The 12,218-nt window shown below is 30.9% G+C and overlaps 1 protein-coding gene across 1 annotated transcript; it reads left to right on the top strand.

Moving 5' to 3' along the window:
- The first annotated feature begins 2,051 nt into the window (after nucleotides 1-2,051).
- On the top strand, nucleotides 2,052-10,619 carry LOC111424960 (uncharacterized). Its single transcript, XM_023058701.2, has 4 exons — nucleotides 2,052-2,158; nucleotides 9,108-9,203; nucleotides 9,677-10,077; nucleotides 10,134-10,619. The coding sequence occupies exons 2-4, from the start codon at nucleotides 9,110-9,112 to the stop codon at nucleotides 10,290-10,292; spliced, it is 654 nt and encodes a 217-aa protein (XP_022914469.1). The 5' UTR covers nucleotides 2,052-2,158; nucleotides 9,108-9,109; the 3' UTR covers nucleotides 10,293-10,619.
- Nucleotides 10,620-12,218: the final 1,599 nt, after the last annotated feature.

The raw sequence follows: 12,218 nt of genomic DNA, 5'->3' as shown, positions 1-12,218 counted from the left end.
ATTTCAATAAATACGGCTTCTAGGAATTTTTAAATTAGCATCTTTTTTGACACTTTTAGTTTATACGAAAATGTAAGTTTTGTTTCAACATTTTTTTTCTCAATATTTTTCCAATCCAACCCAACAATTATTATACATCATTTTAAAGAGAAAGCTTTGAGCTTTAATTTAGAACAAGTCTCATTCCTTAATTTCAATAAATACGACTTCCAGGAATTTTTAAATTAGCATCTTTTTTGACACTTTTAGTTTATACGAAAATGTAAGTTTTGTTTCAACATTTTTTTTCTCAATATTTTTCCAATCCAACCCAACAAGTATTATACATCATTTTAAAGAGAGAGCTTTGAACTTTAATTTAGAACAACTCTCATTCCTTAATTTCAATAAATACGGCTTCCAGGAATTTTTAATTTATCATTTTTTTTGACACTTTTAGGTTGTACAAAAATGTAAGTTTTGTTTCAACATTTTTTTTCTCAATATTTTTCCAATCCAACCCAACAATTATTATATATCATTTTAAAGAGAAAGCTTTGAGCTTTAATTTAGAACAAGTCTCATTACTTAATTGCAATAAATACGACTTCCAGGAATTTTTAAATTAGCATATTTTTTGAGACTTTTAGGTTATGCGAAAATGTAAGTTTTATTTCAACATTTCTTTTCTTAATATTTTTCCAATCCAACCCAACAATTATTATACATCATTTTAAAGAGAAAGCTTTGAGCTTTAATTTAGAACAAGTCTCATTACTTAATTGCAATAAATACGACTTCCAGGAATTTTTAAATTAGCATATTTTTTGAGACTTTTAGGTTATGCGAAAATGTAAGTTTTATTTCAACATTTCTTTTCTTAATATTTTTCCAATCCAACCCAACAATTATTATACATCATTTTAAAGAGAAAGCTTTGAGCTTTAATTTAGAGTAAGTCTCATTCCTTAATTTCAATAAATACGACTTCCAGGAATTTTTAAATTAGCATCTTTTTTGACATTTTTAGGTTATATCAAAATGTAAGTTTAATTTCAACATTTTTTTTCTCAATATTTTTCCAATCCAACCCAACAATTATTATACATCATTTTAAAGAGAAAGCTTTGAGCTTTAATTTAGAATAAGTCTCATTCCTTAATTTCAATAAATACGGCTTCCAGGAATTTTTAATGTAGCATCTTTTTTAACACTTTTAGGATATACGAAAATGTAAGTTTTATATCAATATTTTTTTCACAAACTTTCAAAATTTTTGACTTCTTGGGACACAAAGGGTTAATCTGAAGTTATCATCTATCACTTTGGCAGATCTTTTTAAGGTTATAATCCTACTCAAATCTAATTTACTATTTATTTACTTAATAAAATAATATAATTGAAATGATTTTTGCAACCCAAAAGATTATAATTTGTTACTATTTTTGGATTTAGAAATTTAAATAACAAAAAAAAATTTCTCTTCATGAACATATCCTAAATTTGTAAATACATAGCATAGCTTTCTGTTCGTGATTTGCATAGAATATTAATCGATTAAAAAAAGGTTTAAATTTTGTTTTTGGTATTGAAAATATTTATTTTTTCGTTTTGGAGGGAAGAAGAAAAAGGTGCAAATAACTTTCCAAAAAGAAAAAATGTAAACATAAAATTTAAAGAACTAGAACGATGACCCCGGAACGTACAACTTAGAAGATGATCATTTAAAAGCAAACTTATTTTTCTCTTTAAACAATAAAATTCCCATCTTCCCAGATTAATTTCATTAAAATCTAATTAACACTTTCCCTTTAAAGCATAATTAACACTAAATCTGAACAAAATCAATCATGTTAAACAAAAATTTGAATTTAAATTTATAATATGTGATAAATTTTTTACTTCTAGGTGGTCTAAATGTTCAAAAAAAGTAATTAATATTCGCAAACGTTTCGATAGTGACAGTATTAGTTGGGAGAGGAGTTTGTGAAGTGATAGGGATGACCCCAGCCTACTCAGGGGGGCTTAAGAGCGGCGGGGCTTCCCTCCTCGGGGGCCCACTATCTAGGTTAAGATGTGGGGATGTAGGCCGGCTATATACAGAGGACGCGTCGGACTGCGGTAGTTCCAACTGTGACTACATTCCTTGCGACTTGGTTTCATAAAAATTTTCTAACAGGTAAGTTAATTTAAAAAAAATAATTATTTATTTGATTATCAAAAAATTTAAGATATTTTATTAGATTTTAGATTTGAAGTAACAAAAATTATTTAAGAACTTTTATGCAATGAGAAAAATTCTTTAGACTTAGTACTCTTAAAAGAATTATATTCTTAAAAAAAGTGCAGCAAATAAATGCATAAATTTTATCAGATTTTATTCTTTTGAGGGGTGAAATCTTAAGAAATGTATTAATTATCTATTAAGATGAATTATTGTTGCATAGTTTCGCTGAGAACAATTCAAATCTAGTATTGTTAAGATTAATACAAAAATTAATTTGCTACTAAATGCAGTGTGTCAACTTTGATGAAAATTATATTTTTTTCAGGTTGGCTAAACTCAAAATACTTACATAGCTAGTTATAATAAGTTTTAGGCTTAATTCGTGTACTAGAAATAGCACTTTACCTAAAATATGTCGATTCTTTTTCATATTAGCAAGCTAAGTAAAGATAAGCCATTTTTGAAATTTGAAAAATTGATTGTTGTTTTCATAATCAGTTTCTGGTTAGGTTTTCAGGTGTAGTCATGAAGGTTGGTTAATTACTTCACTTTTGTAAATCCATATTGCTTAATGTTTAATATATTTAATGCATTCTAGAATATATAAACATTGCAGAATCAAATATCCAAGTTTTATCAGCAATGTGTAAACATTGTTTTTATTGTTTTTTTTTGCAACACACTAAAGTAATTCCAATTAAATAATCTTGATAAGTAATATGAGAGTGAACAAGTGTGAAGTATACTGTTGGCAATGTATGGGGTGGCACAGAGACAAATTTGAGCTACCCCAAGAAGAAAACAACAAAAGCTTGTCTACTAACATCATCATAAATTTTTTTTAATGTAAGGCACTAGTCTAAATACATTTCCAGAAACTAACAGTGAGTTATGCGTAAGATGTATTGAATAACTTTTATTTTCACTAAATGTCATGTCATTATAATCCATTGTGGCAGTATTTAAAGTATACCTCCATATTCACACTTAATTTTCCAAATCATTATTCGCTTTCTATCTCCATATACGTATGACCTTTTAATAAAAATGTATGATTAATTTTTTCAATTAATCTATTTTTGTCAAAAACTAAGTCATACTAAACTTAATATTAGTCATTTCTTAAAGAAAGTATTTTTGGTCAATGACTATCTGCTTATTTTTGCTATATTATTATATCAACCTCTATTAGCTCCTCATCAGGTTAAGTTTAAACAATAGTTCAATAATATTAAATGATTATTGTCTTCACATGTATCATAGCAGATAAAAGTTGAAATTAGACATCTTTTTCTAAAACCATTCTGTTTAAAAAGATTGCCTTTAAAACGTTAATTTTAGTCGTAAACACTTCCTTTTAGACTTCTCTTGATACTTTAAGATGCTTTTAGTATATATATCTGCACATCGATTTTCTTGCCAAAAACGTGATCTATTTCATCATGCTCTACTAGATTACGAAGTGCTTTCCTTTACTTATTTAATAGAATATATAAACATGGTTTTGCACACTTTGATTTTATATCATATTAACAACATTTCATATGTTATTCCTTAGAACTGCGATATTTGAATAAGATAAGTTTCACATATAAGCAGAGAAGCCGCATAAAAGGAAGATCCAAAACCAAAAATCAAGAATTTTAATGATTAATGGTGTCGAATAGTTTAGATGAAACATTAAAAAGAATATATCCTCACTCCCCAGTAGCATAACATAGCAATAATCACATCTCCAACGAAATTATAATTAATTGTTATAATAAATAGCATAAATTGATTTTTTTTTAAAAAAGCTTTCTTCATCAGCCAACCTTCTTGTCTTCAGCATTAATTACATTTTCTTAATGTTTTATAAATAATTGTAAATACAACTTTCTTCGTATTAAAAACTTAAATTCTTCTACAATTTTACTTATATTAACATTTAATTTAAATAGTCACGTATTTACGGCATTTCAAATTGTTAAACGTGATTTCCCGCAAACTTTCTATAAAGCGCGCTGTCGTTGCTGAAGCAAAAGCTCGATGACCTCTCGAAAAACGCATCGATCCCCACAACCGGTCAAAAGTCAAATGTACATTCAAGTGCTGAAAGGAAAAACAGCTCTCTACACGCAGACGAAGAAAGTTGCTAGTTAGGTTAGGTGCACTTGCGGTTTCACTGCGTTATGGGAAACGATTCTATTCAACTTGTATATCTCCCCCACATGCTATCCAATTATGTATCTGAAGATAATTCACACTGCACGCTGTAATTTCTTTTTTTGCTTACTTTAAAGAAAAAGCGAATACAAAAACGGTGAATGTTGCTTACACGTTTTTTTTTGTTATAACAACGAGTGGAAACGAGAGACGATTTATAAAGATTTATATCTTCGTTTCGAATCCGAAGACGGTAAAAGGAGAAAATCGAGTCGTTTCGTTTTATAAATGCTTATGGGAATGTTAACGTTCAATTTAAAACGTTCTATTGCACCATCGGGTGATTGACGGAGTTGTTAGTTTACTTTTACTCTTTATTGTAAAAGCTCTTTTTGTTGGAGGGATTGAAGACTTATGGATTGATTGTGGTCATAAAGCAAACTGCATATTGAATCCAACATTCCAATCACTGGATAACTTTTAATAAAACTTTTTTTTATGTCTCAATGAGGGTACCATCACGTTGTAACAAGTTGGAATATTTTCATAGAAACTACAACCTTGAAAGTTTAGTGGTTATCTATATAAATACAGGGTGATTCTGAATTATAAGTAATAAATAAGATTTATTTTGCAAAAAACTTTGGCCCGATTTTATAAAGCTTGGTGTCATGTTAAGATTGAATAGAAAATGCTCTATCAATGTCAATCAATTTCACAAAACCATAATTATTTGCCGATTAGATTATTTTTAAAGATTACTTTACTAAAAGTGAAAAAATAATTTCTAATAACTTTGAGTTAATTTAACACCCATTATGTTCTTAATCAAAAATAATTGTGAAATGTGATAATCAAAATTTTTTATTACAACTTTCACCTAATCTCAGCGTACTTAAAAACTAAAATAGGAATTCTTCAAGATTATCTCGAAAATACCAAGATTGCTGTAACAACTCAAAACAATTAACTTAAAAGTGTTTTGCTTCGTCTTCCTGATGGTAAATCCTAAACAACGTCGGTACATCATTCGATTACATCACCATCACACAGAAACTCGGAGTCTTTTATGCCTGGGAATTATCCGCGTGGGAATCGGTATTTTCAACTCGGTTCAAACGTAATTGGTGTGATTGTTAAAGTGCGGATGAGTATCGAATTGAAAAATTTTCCAGTCTCCTTTCACAATTTAACGATATGTTTAGGTATTCATCAATTTCTTATTTGAACCTAACTTCAAATAGCAGGTAATTTTAATGTCGTGCCATTTAAAATGGAAAGTGAAACTCATCAGATCGCATAAAGAATAACTAATTTATTCTTTGTGGGAAATTTAATTTCCCCGTTTTCGTTTTCTTTTACTCTCAACGCTTATTGTTTTAAAGATAATCAAATTATTTAATTCTGAAGCAAATGGTGGTAAATTCAAACGTGATATTGACGTAAATCGAATGATGTTTAGCACCTGCGTCTTTCGAATAAGAAGTCCGATTGCGGACACCTCCGGTTTGTTCGGGCGAAGAAAGCCAGGTCAGGTCGGTCTGTGACCCGGATTCCAAGTCCGGCCGGACCCAGGAAACATCGTCGTCCATCCAGGACAGACGTGCCGATGACGAAGTCGATCACGTGCCAATGCAGATAGATCAGAGATCGTGAACCAAAAATTATCTTCAACAAGAAAAAATTTGGGTTAAATTCTAAGAAATAATTTGACTCAAAAAGAAATCACAGATTTTAATAACTTACTTCATTATCAATAATAACTAGATTTATGAAATCTAAGAAATTATTTACGGCACGCTAAAACTAGATTAAATTTGCATTAAAATACCCATTATAGAATTACAAAATCTCAATTCGTTTTTGAGATACTTTCACCAAGGACTAAATTAAACCAAAGTCAATGTCAATATCCTTATTAAAATAAACTGTTTTTTTTGAGTTGACCAAAAAAATGATCATAAACGAATTATAACGTATCTTAAGAGCGGTCATTGTAAGGTCCACTCTTCGTTCGACTTCAAAAAGCGGTTAACGGTGATTATATCTTGTTCAACCTACCACTTCTTCTTCTACATCGGCTTCTCCAAGTCTTCGTCTCTTCGGGGTTCTCGACCTCGAAACTGAATGGGCGGAACGATGACGTCCTTCGAGGTGTGTTCCGATTCATTTTAAAGAAATGAGATGATTCAACAAATTGGTTTCAGTGCTTTTTTTTTGTGTTTTAATGGTGTCGGTGACCTCGAAAAAATTCTAAACTTGTTAAAATAAATTACCTAGAAAATCTAAGAAAGAGACGGATTGTTTTTAGAGAAAAATGTTTACTTAAAAAGTTTCTCTTTTAACTTATTTATAGTTTAACAGTTCGTAAAATAGAGAAACCCACCAAGATTTTTTTTGTTTAAATTTTTTGAAAGTTTTTACAAGTTAGTTAATAAACAAAAAAAATCATGAACAATTTATAGGAATAAAGACATACTATATCCATGCTATATCTTAATTAAATTTGCTTTAAAATGCTTAGTTCTTATGATATAATTTAATTCTTTTAAAATCAGTGTAATTTCAGAGAAGAATTAAAAAAATTATATATACAGGGTGTTCCGTTAAGCGGGGGCGTAACTGCCATAGAGAAACATAAAATTCCCACTATCTCAGAAATTTAGACGATGAGCTATAACTTTGACAACACCATTTAGTAGCTTGGATAATACCGCATCGCTTTTGTTTTGCAATATTTTTCATATCTGTCATAATAAGGGAGGGGGAGGCCAATGCGTTTTCAAATGTTTACATTTTAATATCTCCTGGACCATTCAACCGATTTGAATATTTTTGGTCTTGTTTGAAAGAGCATTTCATGCTCTTTTAAAAGATATTTTCAGTAAGACCACTTGGTTTAAAACAAATAAGCTAGAGGGCGTTATCTGCAGCGGTTACATACTTTTGTGATTTTTGAAAAAAAGTTAAATGGAACGGTGCTATTTACTTCACAGACCGTTATTCACCATAAAATTTGCTAAATATTAGTGAAAACCGCATCTCGATATCTCCATCCATTCTCGAATTATAAAAGAAAATGTTAAAAATTCGTATATCTTAATCGGATCAAGTTACCTTAGGAAACAAATAAGAGATAACAAAAATTTTATTATCTAGAACCTTCCTTCACACTTTATCCAAGCTTAGAACTGCTTCAAAACTACTTTTGAGGCGTGTTGAAAAGCCAACGGATCAATGAAACATCAACAATGATAATAAAACAAAATAAACCGAAACACTTAGAATAACTTAAATTTTTGACAAAAATAACTCACTAATGTTCGAAATGTCTTACATAAACCTCAATGCATTTATTTAATCTAGTTTCGACGACAAAAAAGCGCTGCTTAAGTCACTTCCCTGGACACGTTTTTACTGGTATTTAGTGTTTTGTCATATTTTCCCTGGTTATTGGTTTTTCTTGAAAAGTCAGGTCGTTTAGTCTGCCCAATAGATAAAGGGGTGAAAGCAATGTGGGTTTTGCTCGAACCAAGAATGCATATTATGCAGGTTTACATCAGCTTGTGGACAGATGCTTCATGCATCCATAGCATTTGTGATAAAAGGTTTGGATTTGCCCAAATCATATTTAAAAGTCAATGGTAATAGTTCAGTCTGTTATCATAATCGGTATCTGTTAAGGCCTGATGTAAAACAACGTGGTGGAGATATTATTCTCTTGAGAACTCTTGTGGACAATTGTTTTCGGAGTTCCCAGATTATGTGGGATCACATTGCGCACCAATATGATTTACGAATTCATAGAGACGTCTGAATGAGCTACACGTTGCCAGTTTTCCGTAATCGCTAAGTCAATCTTAAAAACACTTCTAGAGAAAAATGTCTTTCTTTGTCGTAATTGCATTGCACATTTTTGCCATGCAGTTGCATCGTATTCGAAACATTGAAAATAAATCATCATACGCTCTATCATACGCTTCTGCGTTAGTAAATGACATGTTTACAGTTACCATGGTTATGTGATTTGTTTTTCTCGATGAGGTAACTGGATCCGATTGATGGCACTCGAGTTTTTAACATTTTCTTCTATAACTCGAGAACGGGTGGCGACATCGAGATGCGGTTTTCACTAAAATTTAGCAAATTTGAAGGTGACTAAGGGTCTGTGAAGTAAATAGTATCGCTCCATTTAACTTTTCTTCAAAAATCACAAAAATATGTAATCGCTGCAGATAACGTCCTCTAGCTCATTTGTTTTAAAGCAGACGGTCTTACTGAAAATATCTTTAAAAAGAGCATAAAATGCTCTTTCAAACAACACCGAAAACATTCAAATCGGTTGAATGGTCTAGAAGATATTAAAATGTAAACATATGAAAACGTATTGGCCTCCCCCTCCCTTATTATGACAGATATGAGAAATATCGCAAAACAAAAGCGATGCGGTATTATCCAAGCTATTAAATGATGGTGTCAAAGTTATAGCTCATCGTCTAAGTTTCTGAGATAGCGGCAACTTTATGTTTCTCAATGGCAGTTACGCCCCCTAGCGGTCGAATTACGAACTTCAAAATAATTTCCAGCTATTTCTCTTGGTCACTTTGCTTATAAGGATTTTTTTCCCAAACCTCTTGGCCTTACCGTTCTAGAGATACAGCCGCTCCGTACGCTTAACGGGACACCTGTATATATTATATATTTTAGTGTACATAAAATGAATATTTTTGTAAAACTTTTCTTATTTTTGTTACAGAGATGATTCGTCAAATTTTGCTCCTTGTAATAGGAGCTGCTATGGTTTTAGCCCAAAGAAGATTAGCCTTACCAGATCCAAGAAGTTGTGCAAACAGTAAGTAAAAAAAAAAATTGGTGGAAGCGCTGGGTTTTTTTAATTTTTTTCTACAACAAAAGATCTATTTACACATTAAATAAGTATAAAAAGGTGTTAATAACTCCATTTGTGGAAAACCATCTCATAAAAACTTCTCGAGAGTTCGTCGACCGCTCGAGAAGAAGTCGAAGAAGAAACATTAAATGTGCGCCTGGTTGCAAGAAGTGGTAACTAATGGGTCGGCTGTGGTCGTGGCAATCGACTCCTTAGGCTACTTTCATTTTTAACTCGCAAGTGTGGACAATGGCAAACGCATCCATCCGACTTTATCTCTTCTTCTTGCGAAATACCGCCATAACGGGAATCCTGTTGCAATAACTGTTAGCAAAACGCATTGTTTTTAAAGCTTTTGCAAGGTTTTTTCACCTTTTTTTATTGAAGATTGAGGTTAATCTCTTATTATACACAAATTTTTTTCAAAATTTTTTAAGGGGTACGTCATGCAACCTACAGAGACGCGAGAGGAGTGACCCATTCGTATTTCTTCAGTTGGGAACACTCGCCAACAAGAAATTTAGAAGTTGATTGGTTAGATGCAAGAAATATTTGCAGAAGACATTGCATGGACGCTGTTTCGTTAGAAACGCCTCAAGAAAACGAATTTGTTAAACAGCGCTTAGCCAGAGGAAACGTCCGTTATATTTGGACATCTGGAAGGAAATGTAACTTTGCCGGTTGTGACAGACCCGATTTACAACCACCAAATATTAACGGTTGGTTCTGGTCTGGATCTGGTGCAAAAATCGGACCAACAACTCAAAGAAATACTGGCGATTGGAGTCATACCGGAGGATTTGGACAAGCTCAACCAGATAATAGAGAAGCTGCCCAAGTAATTATTAAAATTTCTTTTTTGAATTAACTTTTATTAAATTGAATTTGTTATAGGGTAACGATGAATCCTGTTTATCAATTCTTAATAATTTCTACAACGATGGTGTTAAATGGCATGATGTCGCTTGTCACCATGTAAAACCTTTCGTATGCGAAGATAGCGAAGAGTTATTGAACTTCGTTGCCTCCCGTAATCCGGGAATCCGTCTTTAAATTAACAGAAACAGAAGATGGAAAAGAAGTACCTTTTAGATCAAAATTTAATGATTAATTCGTGATTGAAATTAATTTTTTTTTTGCGAATTACCCATCAAATTCAACGATCGTTTAAAAATCAAAATTAAAAGCACCCAAATCACATTTGCACATTCCTTTTTTTAATTTTTTCTTTTTTTCAAGCATGTGAATATTTCGCTTTTTTTAATTTTAAATCATCCTCCACATATTAGTTTAGGATTAACAATGATCGTGAACTTGTAATTTGTACTTAATAAGGTGTAATTTAATTTGTATGTATTTAAATATATTATTTTTATGAAATTTTATCGCATTTAATTTTAATCTTAAGTTTTATTGTTACAAAAAGTAACCGTGAACAAACTTATAAATTACTTATTCCACGCGCAGTAAATCTTTTAAGATGCATAATAATTACCAAGAAAATAAAACGTATTTCACAAGTAAACAAGAATATGACGCAATGGTTAATGCGCGAAGTGTGTTAATTCTTGTAATTAAAAGAAAAATCTTTCTTTGGGAACGATATAATCTTGCTTCATGGATATTTCCTTTTTATCTATTGAAGATTTTCTAATCACATTCTTTATTTGAAATATGTCACAATATACAGACAGTCCCAAAAGTCATCGTACACTAACGGTTTTTCCAAAATTTCTAAAATAGAATCGAATATAAGAGTTAATTTATTTATCATAGTTATAATTATTTTATTTAAACGTATTTGTTCAATACGTTGAATTTAATTTGTTGAATTTAAGAGTACTAACCACTCAGCTTGGAAAAACAAACAAAAAACCAGTTCTATTAGCTAAATATATAGACGATTTGCTGATCATCACGAAGAAAAAACAAAAAATTTACAGTAGAATTGACAAAAGAAGAACAAATACCGTATTTAGATTTGAAAATAATACTAGACCATAACAATAACAAAGTTTACACAACCTGGTATAAGAAGACCTCTTCTAGCAATAGAACCTTACATTACTACAGTAACCACCCTAAGACTTAGATCCTAAACACAATGAATAATTTAATACATAGAGCTATTGCATTGACTGATAAACCATTCAGAAAAGAAATAAAAACAGTGACATATGAAATTCTTTTGGAAAATGCTTATCCCAGAATCTTAATCAATAAAATGTGATACAGTATAAATACAAAATTTTGTATTCAGAATGTTGATCATTCTGTAAATACAAGTAACACCATAACAAAGGCAAAATCACCACCTCTGAACCAGAGATATAATAATAATAATAATAATAGACTTTATTGCCAAACCACACAGCAATTACAGAAATAAAACAATATAATATAGCAAGATAATATAACCAAAAATAAAAACAATAAATGATTCGAAAGAAAAAAAAAGATACAAAATAAAACTATCTAAACAAGAGAGAGCTATTATAGCATAGTGCGGCAAGCAATTCACCTCGATAACAAAAAGAGGTATTAAACATTAATAATTGAAGACGTAACAAACACAAAACACAAAAAAAAAAATTTAAATTAGTTGTAAATAATAAACTAATTAACTAAACTCGATTCCGTGACATGCGCAACGCAACTCGATATCGGGACCCCTTGCAACAGAGAAGCACACTGACATCTGAATAATCTTTCAAATAACCGAGACCTGAACGTCGATACACTTAACCTCCAATCAGCCATCGAAATAAGATTATAGGATTTGTAAACATGGTATGAGAAAGATCTCTCAAACAAACCCGTGCGATGGACAGGTGGAGAAATAAAGGAAATAAACCTAGTCAATCGATTATGAACGTTACTTCTAAAATTAATCTTCCTATATAAATAACTTGGAGTCTTACTCAACATTAGTTTATGATAAACCACCAATGTCTGAAGCACTCTTCTGTTCCCCATCGA

Source organism: Onthophagus taurus, chromosome 6 (assembly GCF_036711975.1).
Source record: "Onthophagus taurus isolate NC chromosome 6, IU_Otau_3.0, whole genome shotgun sequence".
Taxonomy (NCBI): Eukaryota; Metazoa; Arthropoda; class Insecta; order Coleoptera; family Scarabaeidae; genus Onthophagus; species Onthophagus taurus.
The sequence above is the reverse complement of the archived record's forward strand: the minus strand, read 5'-3'. Positions and strand labels throughout refer to the sequence as shown.